At 35.4% G+C, this 13,264-nt stretch overlaps 2 protein-coding genes across 3 annotated transcripts in view; both read left to right on the top strand.

The window, feature by feature from the left end:
• Positions 1-13,264, top strand: part of LOC132202781 (dipeptidase 1-like) — a 78,172-nt gene that overhangs the window by 33,504 nt on the left and 31,404 nt on the right. The window lies entirely within an intron of this gene.
• LOC132202566 (uncharacterized) lies at positions 43-1,458 on the top strand. The gene is made up of 8 exons (XM_059629549.1): positions 43-172; positions 227-410; positions 466-488; positions 554-589; positions 638-761; positions 812-909; positions 971-1,031; positions 1,096-1,458. The coding sequence occupies exons 1-8, from the start codon at positions 77-79 to the stop codon at positions 1,188-1,190; spliced, it is 717 nt and encodes a 238-aa protein (XP_059485532.1). The 5' UTR covers positions 43-76; the 3' UTR covers positions 1,191-1,458.

Genomic DNA, 13,264 nt, shown 5'->3' with positions numbered 1-13,264 from the left:
GACACATCCGCAAGCAGATACGTTTGAAAAAGCTTTAAAAGACTCTCTACAATTTCAAAATTTTTCAGTTAGTTCTATGCGAGCAATGAAGCTGTGTTTTGCCTTCGTTTTATCCATCACTTGCTTGGTTTTCGGCCAGAAGGCTCAACCCTGCATCACTCATGACTTTAAAGTACACTTTAGTTTGTTGGACAAAAATTATATTAATTATATTTATTTTTTAAAGAGTCTGGCCAATTGTTATGAACCAAAATTTGCTCCACTCTTCGACAACAAGAGTGCTGAATACAAGGCTGCTTTTCGTTCTTGCAAGGGAAACGCAGACACGACCAACTACATGACCCATTTTATGTTGAGTAAGCTTTTCAACAAGAAAACAAATATCCTTGATCTGTCCTTCAAAAATGCAAGTACGTATTTTTTTATTAAAGAGAGAAAGACATGAAAATCATATTAATTTTTAAGATGACCAAATGTCCTCACAAAGCGTATGTTAATTATTATTCTAGTCATCATTTAAGTTTTTTCTAAAAATGATAACCGTTTATTGCAGTGCGTCTACGAGTGTCTTATGATTCAATTAGGAATAGTATTTTTATCAAACTTTTTCAAGTAAAATTTTAATTCAATCTTGAAGTTAAATGCTGATGGGACATATGACGAAGCGGCTTTTGACGAAGCAGTTTTTAATGACCAAGCTCAAGATCCGTTTTGGAGCGAAAGATTTGGAATTATTGATCAATGTCTGCCGCTGATATCAGGTTATTATTTCTTTTGAGAGTATTTTTAAATACATATGTGTCATTTACAGAACTTAGTTTGCCAAAGATTGCGTCCAAAAATAATAAGAAATCGTGCGACCCGAAGTGGTTTCTGGCAACCCAGTGCATCATCCAGAAATCGTGGATTGTAATTAAAAAAATAATTTATTATAAATTTTAATTTGCGACTGACACTTAAATAACAATAGAACGTCTTAGAGGAAATTTCTGTGGCAGATCTAGAACCTTCAAACGTTTTTACAAAGTGGAGTAAGAACTATTTTAGTATTTTTATTGTTTTGGAAAACTAATTCGGATAATTTTTTTCACGCAGAAAGCAACAAAATGTGCAGTAATTCTCTGCAAAAGCTTAAAGAATGTAGCGCTGAGAATCTATACACAAGCACAAGGATCAAATTGCGACAGTAACTTTTCTCTTTATCCTTTGAAATTAATTAAATTATTTTTGGCAATAAAAAATTTAAAAAAAAAAATGGAAATCTATAATGTCTCCCCTATACTTATTCAAATTATTTTGAATCAATCGGGAAACAAGTTTCTTCGATTGGAAGAAAATGTTATATAATTAAAATTTTGTACTGTTTGCCTGATAATCTGCTGAAATTATTGAACCGTTAAATTTTGTATTCAATTAGTTTCGAAGCAAAATTTTGGGTGAAAGTTAAATTTCGAAATGAACTTCACAAAATAAACAATAGAGATCATCAGAACTTTGACAATGAAAGAGACGGCGAGAAAATTCGCAGCAAGTGAAGTCGGAGCCAAAAGAAGATTTTGCCATAATGTTACATTAAAATAATTATACAATAATATAAACTATTTTAATGAATAATAAAATTTTTGATTTCTATTCAATATTTAAATTATAGTAATATTTTTAACATTTATATATTTAATTTAATATTTTGTTTACTATAACAATTTTTATTTTGTGTATTTTGTCTGTTTTTGACTGATATAATATTTTTTTGTATCGCTTTAAATATACTATTTATTTTTTTTATTATTTATTGTGATAACACATCGCTTCATCTTTAATTGGAAGAATTAAGAATGGAAATACAATCTTTTGCTATGATTATGTGTTCATCCCATATTTTCAATTCATAATTAATGTGATATATCAATAAATATAATTTGCAACTAAATAAAACTATTTTACAGACATATTTTGTGTGTTAACAATCTGTTAAATATGACTAAGCAACTCTGCAACTTAAATTTAAAAAAAAAATCTCATTTCTATTCATTTTAGCAATCAATGCAAATTTAAATTTTGGTGAAAGTTAAATTTCTAAATGAACTTGGCAAAATAAACAATAGAAATCATCAGAACTTTGACAATGAAAGAGACGGCGGGAAAATTCGTAGCAAGTGAAGTTGGAGCCAACAGAAGATTTTGCCATAATGTTCATGTTGCCATAAAGTTACATTACAATATACAATAACATAAACTATTTTAATGAATAAACTATGTCTCCTCTATACTTATTCTAATTATTTTGAATCAATTGGGAAACAAGTTTCTTCGATTGGAAGAAAATGTTATATAATTAAAATTTTGTACTGTTTGCCTGATAAACTGCTGAAATTTTTGAACTGTGAAATTTTGTATTCAATTAGTTTCGAAGCAAAATTTTGGGTGAAAGTTAAATTTCGAAATGAACTTCACAAAATAAACAATGGAAATCATCACAACTTTGACGATGAAAGAGACGGCGGGAAAATTCGCAGCAAGTGAAGTCGGAGCCAAAAGAAGATTTTGCCATAATGTTACATTACAATTTAAAATAATATAAATTATTTTAATGAATAATAAAATTTTTGATTTCTATTCAATTTTTAAATTATAGTTATATTTTTAACATTTATATATTTAATTTAATATTTTGTTTACTATAACAATTTTTATTTTGTGTATTTTGTCTGATTTTGACTGATATAATATTTTTTTTGTATTGCTCTTAATATACTATTTATTTTTTTTTATTATTTATCCTGATAACACATCACCTTATCTTAAATTGGAAGAATTATGTTATGAAAATAATCTACTTTTGATGTGCCAACGTTCCCATATTTGTATTAATGTGATATATCAATAAATATAATTTGCAACTGATTAAATAAAACTATTTTACAGACATTTTTTGTCTGTTAAAAGTCTGTTGAATATGAGTTAGCAACTCTGCAACTTGAATGTAAAAAAAATCTCATTTCTATTCATTTAAGCAATCAATGCAAATTTAAATTTTGGTGAAAGTTAAATTTCTAAATGAACTTGGCAAAATAAACAATAGAAATCATCAGAACTTTGACAATGAAAGAGACGGCGGGAAAATTCGCAGCAAGTGAAGTCGGAGCCAACAGAAGATTTTGCGCTAATTGAGCAGCTCACTATTCCCGACACGTTGTTAAATTGTTCGGGACCAGGCGCCGCTTTCTGCCGCTGAAAGTTCCCGGGCGTGTTCGGCGACCGGGAGCAGTTAGTTCTTAACAGGCGCTGCACACGCCACACACTCGGATGATAAATCAAGCCGGGCCAAAGCACATTTTCGTCGAGAGAGAGAGGAGATAAAATCACGAGATGCGAACACAGGGTGCTGAAATTAGGAGAGTTAACAATCCGCTTGTTTCGCAGCCGCGAGCGAGACAATTCGAGCGAAACTAATGAAAATAACTTTGCCACCGCAGATCCACTCGACTGCAGCCTGTTTGTGCTAATAACGCTTTCTCGCTCACGACAAAAAAAAACGACGGCTGCAAACTTTTTCTAGTATTTACGAGCGAACAAGAAAATAAACGTGAAACAAAACCTTTGTTACTCTTCTCAGCAAGAATAACGTTTAAGTGTTTATATATAAATTAAACGGCGAGATTCATAAGGAAATATTATCCAACCTGCAGGAATAATTGCGCATAAATTTCGTTTAACTGCGACGGAGGCTCGTTCATTTTCCAAACATTCATTGCTCCCACCTGAACGTTTTTGCTAGAAGATTGGGGCTTTAATTCATTTTTTTAATAATGTTGGCAGATTTACGATCGGTGTAATTAAATTGACTCCTTTTTTTGCTAATCCCACCTGCAAGAAAAGAAATCTCATGCATAATATACACTCCAGCGTCTCTTTCCCACAAGATGATCGTATAGATAATTCAATTCCACCAACCGAGTCGGTTACAAATTTTTCCCCATTAATAATTCATCATCATTCTCCTTTGCTCTCCCGCGAGAGCGCAGGATTTAACGAGAAAGATGAAAAATGGAAAAATCGCAGTAATAATGTTTGTTACAAAGCAAAGAAAACTCTCGTTTCAGATCGTATGAGAAGCAGGTCGCGAGTGTGGAAAATAAATTATCTCGCAAGACACACCGAGAAAGCAAGAAACGCGACGAATAAAAATTACTCCTCCATGTGCAGGTCGAAAGGGCGGAATGCGCGGCGAAGAAGCTGGCAAAACAGATCCATACATCAACACACTCGGCGCGCGCCGAGCCAAAGCCATATAATCTCCAGTGCAAACAAAGGAGGGAAAAATATTTGCCAGGAGATGCAACTCTCAGTGCCGGCCTGTTATCATTTGTGCTCCACGGAAAAGAGGATTCGGGAGAGATTAAACCGGTTTGATTTCAATGTAGGTTGCGAATTTATGTAAATAAAAAACCCTCTTGAATTCATTGCATTTTTAAAACAATAAATAGTTAAAATAAAGTCCCGCTAACAAGACAAAGATATTAATTATAAATAATAAAATAAATAAAGCGAAGAAAAATTACCGTTTTTTTATTATTAAAAATTATATTAAAACTTTCCATTTTTTTTTTTTTAAGAAATTAAATCTATTTTTTATTAATTTTATTTATTTCTTTCATATTATGATTTTCAGTTGTATTATTTTTAATATCTAACGCTCAATTTGACTCATTTCATTAAATTAAATCAGCTTGCATCAGCATTTACTTACAATTAAATCAGATTAAATTCATTAAATCAAATTTCAACTGTAAAACCATTGAAATTTTTTAAATCCCATAGGATCATATTGCTATGAGGTCAAACATTTTACATTTTATCTTTATAATATCATAATTTCACGCAACAAATAATAGAAACTATTATGATAAATAATTGAATAATATAAAAAAGAAATACAAAATTCAGTTGACAGGAAGATGGACAGGAAGCAGTAAACGCGTCACGTTCATAAGTAAATGTGTCACCCATTTATTGATTCCGGAGCGATGTTTTTATGCGTGTTGCATATATTGGGGCGCGTTTGACGCGTGTGCGGCCATAAAATTCAATAAAGCGAGGCTCAGTGCCCGCTTAGCACCATAAATCATGTGGAGGAGGGTTTGATTTATCCCGCTATTACTTTATTGACACCGTGAATCACGTGTGTGAGAGCGAGCGAGCGGCAAGAAGGCCCTAATTGTTTTTGCGTCCGCCACAACTTTTTGCGCATTTGTTGCCTTGAGTGCGTCCATATTGTGATTGATGGCTGACTCGGTGACAAACGACTGTTCGCTTTTTGCTCAAAGTGCCGTCGGCCGCGGCTTTTGAACTCGGCGCGCAATTGATACAAAAAAAAATAAGCTCTATATTGACAATTACCACTTTTCTTTTTTTTTCATCGTTCGCGGAACAAAAACGGGGTTGGCGCTCCGGATTAATAACGATTGCTCAAATATTCCATTTTCGCCTTGTACTGCCGAACCGACGAACACACTCGCAGCATTTTTAATGGCGGGATGGATACTCATATCTCGGCTGCTGGAGTGGAGCACCCGTCGGGCAGGGCTGTGGAGGATGTTGGTAATAATGTCTGTCTGCTGGGGCTGCGCGGCTCATTGAAATTGTTTCCAGCCGCATTTTTGCGAATGCAAAGTGGAAAAAAGCCGCACACAGCGTTGGCTCGAGTAGATATGTGGATGTTCACCACACCACTCTCGCCATTCAGTACATAATATATTGATCTCTAGTGGCGCGCGCCTGAAACCAGCATGTGCCAGATTTTTCGAGGGTCTGTATTGCTTAATAAGCAGCTCGCTTTTGCGTAGCTTCGAAAAATAATTGCTCATTAATTAAGCTGATAAAAATTACAAAAAATGTTTTTTGTGAATTGAAAACGAATTGAATTTTACGTGCATTTATAACTTAACCACACAAAAAATTATAATCGGCTGCTAAAGGATAATTATGCAAGGCAAATAATTAAATTGTTTTTATAGAAGGATACACAAAAATCTTGCAGAATTAATTAAATTTATGCCTTAAAAGACCCTTTGCCTAATTTTCAATAATTAATTGGAGATTTTTCGTAATTTTTAGTGACAATTTTTTCATAATATTAACTTTTTTTATTTTTATGATTTCCACAGTAAAATTAGCGACTTCAATTTTGTATATTCCACCCACATTAAATTATTTCTTCAATATAATAAATTATTAATGTTACAACATTTTAACACGAAGCTTCTGTGCCTGTGGAATTTCCCAACATTCTTTTCAATGCTATAATAAAATTGTGACTGAGAGGATTTTATAATGTAATATTATCTATGTTCTAAATTGTTAATTTTATCAAAAAATACGAGGTGAAAAAAATAAATTAGACAATAAAATGGTATAATAAAATTTAATTTATATTAATAAAATTTAAATAATTTCAATAAATGTAAACAAATGTTGAGTTTTATTCATTTTTATATACAAAAATTAATAATATTCAATATAATTAGCAACTAAAGTAAAACACAATAACAACTTTTAGTCATTATAATCACTCCAAATAGTCCTTGGATTATTTTACATCAAAGATTGTTCAATGTTGCAAATTTATTTTCATTTTTTAATAATTCGGTTTACTGCAATAAATAAGAAAATTTCATTGCCCAATAGGAATTTTACTATTTCCTAAATCAGAACTCGGAGAGGTAAGAGTTTATCTCAAAATGTACATCGCATTTTTCCAAAAGCACATCATAAAAATTAAAAAAAAAAAAGCTCAACCAACTTGAACTTTTTTAGCCTCTCTCCGCTCGTTCACCCACTTCTCATCCAGAGAGAAAAAGAGATGCTGAAAAGATCCATAGGTGATGCGAATAATGAATGAAAATGCTGATTTCGCACATTTCAAAGGAATTCCACTCCAATCAATCAGACCCACAATCGAAACTCAAGTCACGCTGCTGCCCCTATGAAGAGGACCACAAAAGAGAGCATGTAGAAGGGGTGCTGGAAGGTGCTTGTTTACATGCTCGGCTGCGACATTAATCTCGAGCAGCCCATTCTTGTTACACACGGGCCAGAAAAGTGCATGCAGCGAGTGTATAAAGGTGACAAATGACTGTGTCGCTCCCCGGGGGCCGCTGGCTGCCTCTCTGTTGTTGATTGCTGCCGTGAATTAATGGCGCGCCCCCGTTTTCATACCTACGCGCTCGTTCTATAAACATTCGCTCTTCTTTTCCGCCCTTTTCATTCTGATTCCGCGGACGGCTCAATCAGAGCGAACGTTGCGGATCTCGACGGTGACGTTTATCGATCATTGACTCGGAAGAGCCGGCAGAATGATGAGGGAAACACGCTTCCTTTTTATGCTCTCTAATCGGTATTAATGGGCGCCTGCAAACAGCCTCTTTTTTTATTTTCATTCACCACGCTCCTTCCTGCGCTGCTGCTCCGCCCGGCTTGTTTGCGTTTCGCTGATTAGCGCGTGTATTCGAGAGCCATCGATTTTGTGCTGTTTCGATCTCCCTAATGGCGGAAAGTGCGGATGCGGCGTGATTAAAAATGAGTCTATCGCTATGAGCTCATCTCGGAGATAGACTTGTGAAAAAAACTCATATCTAGGTCATATGCAACACCAAACAAAAATTTAATTGAAAAAGTTTCTAATAATCATAAAATATGAATTAAATATTTCAAATTAGGAATTATTGAGGGGAAAAGTTATATATTTTTTCAATCCTGACAAATCACAGAAAAAAAATACTTTTAAGCATTGATCGGTAAATAAATTTTCTGGGATGAAATTCTACCTAACAATTTGGTAGATAAATTACACAATAATCGTTTTATTTACAAATAAATTATCATTGTGAATCTCAAAGCTATAAAAATTTGTTTCCTTTTTTCATCAAATTATTTAAAATGAGAAAATTTTATATAAAATCGGGTAATGACATGTTTTTTTATTTATTTTTTTTTTATTTATACACAAATCATCAAGTTCATTTCCATTTGATGGTCTTGCGGAAAGATCAAATTTTTTTAATAGGATTGATTTTAATTGTCACTTTCCAGATAATTTCAAACGAAACTTACGCTTGATAAAAATCCGACACTGTTGATGGAGGATGTGAAAATTACTTTCTCTCTGCTCAAACTTTTCGGTGGAAATCGACTGAGAAACCGTCAACGTGCGCCAAAAAATCTGGTCCGCCACTACCATCAATCTTCCCGACCGCCTTTATTGTCTACTAAAACTCAAGATATTTATCTTAATCACCACTTCAAGAAGCACATTTTTCACGCAGCTCTTTATAAATATATAATACCTGGCTGTGAGATTGTGCAGCCCAAAAACATTCACGAACGAAATGATAAATCAGAGAAATGTTGCAAAAAATATTACGTATAACATTCACAAATTTTTTCTAGTTGTAAATCACGTCGGCACCGGTTTTAATGAAAAAAATTCCAACCACAATAACACAATCGCATATTGTGCAAAAAAAAAAATCACCCACACCGAGCAGCAGCGAAATTCATCAGTCAAAACACAAAACAGCGGTGCGGACAATTGTCGGAATGAAATTAATGGACGCCGGGCGAGCGTTGAAATTTTAATAGAGACATATTTCGGCTCGGCATTATTAATCAGGCGCGGCTACGGAGAAAGCAGAGTGTTTCCGCGGCAGCCGATGCTAATGATCACTAATGATGCGCCGTGGCTCGGGTGGAACCGACACCCCATTATAATGGATGCCTTATCTGCTGCCTCTCCTTTAAATTTCACTAAAATTGCACTCCGCCATTTTCGGCAACGAAAATACCCACTTGGTAAATTTTTTTTTTAAAGAGCGACGCTCGATCGGAGAAATTGCTCGTTGTCAAAAGTTAGCTGAGCGCGGAAAGGAAATCTCCAGAATCATAACTTTTTTTGCCATTCGCCACAGCTTATTTCCAACTTTCTCGATTCAATTACTGCGAGTGCCAAAAAATCGAGTGCGGACGAACAGATTTGGCTCTTGAAAACTTTCTCTTCGAAACAAAACCAAATTTACGTGCGTTTTTTGTGGTGGCATCAGGTGGAGTAGGATGGATCTTGCCTGCTTTGTCGCGCGCACCGCCGCTTTTTTTACCTGACTTTATTAAAATACGTTGGTGCTGGAGGCAGCGAGCGAGCGAGCGGCGACGGATTACACGCAGCAAAACACCGCAGTGGAAAGGAGAAGAGAGAGAAACACATAAAGTACATCCCACGAGCGCACTAGCAGAACCATTCAAAATCTCCCGGTCTATCCGGCTGCCAAATAAACTGCAAGCAGCGCGGTGAATAATACATGCTACAATGAATTTACGAGCTGGCTTGACCTAACGAACGCACCGGCGGAAATGTGAGACCGACTGACGCGCGCTCTCGTCCGACAATGCGAGATATGGCTGAATAAATTAAATTTATCCGAAAAACCAACTCTTTTTTTTCTCTCTTGCAGAGAAAGGCAAAACGCTAATCTAGGCAACCATTCACTGGTTTATTGCGCACATTAGTGAATATAGAGATAACGTTGATTCAATAAATTTTATTTATAGAGCAAAATTAGTCCAAATGGAGTTGTTCAACATTTATTATAATATTGATTCCAAGGCTTAAAGGCCCAGCCTAAATATTTTATTTGAATGAGGGTTTACACATGTGCCACTTTTTAAAGGTTTCAACATAGGCCTAAATTATTTTAAATTTGCAGTGCAGCTGTATAGAAAAAGGGAAAAAATTTATTGCCTGAAAAAAAAGGTCACCAAAAACGTGTTTGCCGCATAACATCCAGGTAAAGCAACTTTATTTTCTAGGGAGTTTGCGTAATTAATGAAAACATGTTGAATAGAAAGGTTTAATTTGTATTATGATGGTAAAATAATTAAATTTATATTTTAATATATTGTACCAACAAAAATTAAGGAGAACACCAAAGTGCTTTATGTGCATTTCATGACATTTTCTAATTTTAAATTGGAGAAAATATTTTTTTAAAGTTAAAACATTTTGAAACAAATAAAATTACCTGCAGATAATATAAAATATCGCTAAAATGATTTTTATGATCTTTTGCTTCAAATTCCTTCTAAAACTATTTATAAACAAAACTGCCTCTGGGAATGAATTAATTGATGTACGCATATTTACTGAAATAGATAAATAAGCAAACTGTGGTACAAAAAAATATATTAAAAAATAAATTTCTTATATTTTTTAATTCCATAAAATATTTTAAAGAATTCTTTATACGTAATTTCGTTGAGCAATGAAACGTTTTTGCAGATGACATAGTGGCCTTCGTTATGAATTATGAGTCGACAGTGCAGCCGCAGTAAAATAGTCTGAAGCGGAAATTCAAACAAATTTCTCTCCCCTGCACATTTGGGAAAACAAACTTTTAACCGTGTCATGCAGTTTTCATCTTAAAGGTGATATTTCAGCGAGGAAATCATTTGTAACGTGGCGATGACGGCAGGCGAAACTTTACTAAAACAACGTGAGCAAGTTTCGCCGGCAGGAAAGCTACTGGATGGAAATGATGACTTGCAGCGCACGAGACATTTAACGGCGCAATAATAACACAAGGGAGCTGGAATGGCAGCCAATTTCCAGCGCAGGAGGGTTCGCAGTTAATTGAATTTAAAAAACATTCGAGCCGAGCTCATTTTTTGTTGTCAACCGAAAATGGAGAAAAGTACAATTCAGGCCGGAAAAAATTATTATTCCGGGCACGTAGCCCAAAAAAAAAAACGAACAGGACGAAGTTGTAATTTAGTGATTTATGCAAATTTGGTTCAAACTGCCGTCGAAATGAAAATTTGAACCAATTTTGGCAATAAAATGGAGGTTTGTGTATATTTTGATTCAAAATAAGCTTCCATGGAAATTCCAAAGCCGCTTTTCACAATAAATCCATACAGGACAGGAAAAGAAATGAGAGGCTGCAAAATCCTTTCTCTTTTTTCAGGACGGGCGCATCGAAATGGAAAAAACGGCTCGTCCGCCAAAATGTAACGGAATATAAAAATGTCGACAGATGCGTATATCTCAGTGTTCTTTTTCATGGAGCGAAAAACTCTCAGCAAAATAACCGGACCCTTAGTTTTGCACAAGCCGCGCGGAGAAAGAAAGAAACTAGAAAGGCGGAAAAGAAAGGAAGACGATTTTTTACCCATAAATGAAATAAACCGACCCTTCTGCCACGCGCACATCCAATTAATCTCGAATTTGGTGGCGGCCAGCAGGGGTGACCGAACGGACAAAACAAGTGTTGCGGCATTTTTCCGACGGTCCGCCACCGGAATCGCAATTTTCATTGTCTTTTGGTGCTGCTGGCTGCGGTATTGATTCAAGAAGAGAGCCTGTGCGGTCGCTGTCCCTGCTTTATGGCGCGCTAGTTGTAAAACAACACCCACGCCGTATGATATTTATATGCAAATTAATTTCGGCCCGCCTTTCCGCTTCCTGGGCCGAGATTTTCACGCAGTAAAAAACTTTTTACGGCCGCGTGAACGCCACCGTTTCGGGCACGCGTTTGCATTCATTGCCGCGTCGGGCGCAACCAGCAGCGCTTTACGCCAATTTCCTGATTTGAATAGAGAGCAGATGTTTATGGACGAGCGCCGCCGGCAAAGTGGAAAAATGCGGGGCAATGCAGTGAGAAATTTTGACTGCCGCAGATAAACTTGACAAATGTGCACTCTATAGCCTCAATTCACTGCCCGGCGGGGCGCCGTTTCGCTGAGAATTGCGTGTTTTTATACAGCCAGTGATTTCTATTTGATTCGCCTACGTCCGCATTCACGATTTTATTTTCAAATCCTCAAATTATTAATTCTTTTCCGAAAGCTAAAATTATCAATATTTTATCAGTTTTCCAAAAAATTTAAATAGTTTTGTGGTTTCCAACGTTATTTATTACGTTAATGCAATAGCTATTAACAAAAACACGTTTCAATTAAAAGAAATAGTAACATTTTAATTTTGAAGTTAAACAATAATTTTATAGACAATGGAAAATATTATGCTGAATTTTCTACTTTTATTAAATAATTATGATATATATTTTAATTTAATAATAACGCACTTTTTAACCTTTTTATTTATTTAACTTATTTAATTTGGAATTTTATCTTTTAATTTATATATCATGTAATATTTATTATTATTGTTATAATTAATGGCCATGCTCAACAGATAATAATCTTGGATAAATTTTCATAATCCTTATATCACTTCTTAATTCGGACTCATTCAATGGATGTATATTATGGATTCTTGGCGTCATACAAATAAATTATTATTTGCCATATCAATTTGAAATAATGAACATTATTATTTATTCTACGCAAGTCATATAAAAGAAATTGGAAATCGGAAAAATGAGCAGAAAGGGTTTCACAATTAGCATAGGTCTGTTAAAACGCCAGACATCAAAAAAGACGCGGCCGCTGCGATGAACCCACAACCCACACTATATTGAGAAAGGACAGATTTTTAAAGCACGGACAATTTAAAAATTATTATCAATATCCAGTGAAATGAAAAGCCTTTGTTTATCAAATCACAGTTCATCAATATACCGCGGCTTTGAGCTTGAGTTTCAAAATATCGCAGCAAACTAAAGCATATTCTGCGTGATGATATATTATCGCAGTTGAGCTTTTGCACGCATTAAATTAAATTACCTCGTTAATTCCGCCTCGTCGATTTGGTATAATTTCATAACTCAGCGGAGCAGCAGAAAAAAACGCCGCCTCCCACTTCCTGTGCCAAAAATAAGTGCGTGAAATGCCGCAGAAAGCCGAGTTTCAACCTAATTCGGCTGCAAGAGACGATGGATCGCATTAATTTTGAGCGAGGACGCGGCTTATCAGACTGATCGAATTGCAGCTGCCAGTCACAATTTTGCGTCATTCGGCAGAATTCGGGTGACAGGACCGAGCACACGTAGTTGGCGCCGAGCCAGAATTAGAGCGAGGTGCGTCCCCAAGGAGGACCTTTTAAACACTTTGCAGCATGGAAATTTCACGTCGCCGCGATGAAAAATGTGTGCGAGTGTCGCTTTTCGGTGATATGCCCCGCCGCAGTTATAAAACTCCCCTAGGTCGGGTCGCGCCAAAACTATTTACTCGTCGCATCTCCGACGGAATTAAGCTGCAAAATTATCCCTCGACTTGCCCATGCAAATTGAACCCTTTGAGTTCTTCGTCGGCA

This window comes from Neocloeon triangulifer, unplaced genomic scaffold (genome assembly GCF_031216515.1).
Source record: "Neocloeon triangulifer isolate White Clay Creek 2 clone unplaced genomic scaffold, ASM3121651v1 ptg000015l, whole genome shotgun sequence".
In the NCBI taxonomy this organism is placed as follows: Eukaryota; Metazoa; Arthropoda; class Insecta; order Ephemeroptera; family Baetidae; genus Neocloeon; species Neocloeon triangulifer.
Note: the sequence above shows the minus strand (reverse complement) of the source record. Positions and strands in the feature narration are given on the sequence as shown.

What these genes read in the sequence shown, in the direction of transcription:
- LOC132202566 (XM_059629549.1), top strand. Translation starts at nt 77, where the DNA reads ATGCGAGCAATGAAGCTGTGTTTTGCCTTCGTTTTATCCATCACTTGC. An exon ending in ACCAAATGTCCTCACAAAGC is followed by an intron (nt 489 to 553) that starts GTATGTTAATTA and finishes CGTTTATTGCAG; the next exon opens with TGCGTCTACGAGTGTCTTAT. An exon ending in TCATCCAGAAATCGTGGATT is followed by an intron (nt 910 to 970) that starts GTAATTAAAAAA and finishes AAATAACAATAG; the next exon opens with AACGTCTTAGAGGAAATTTC.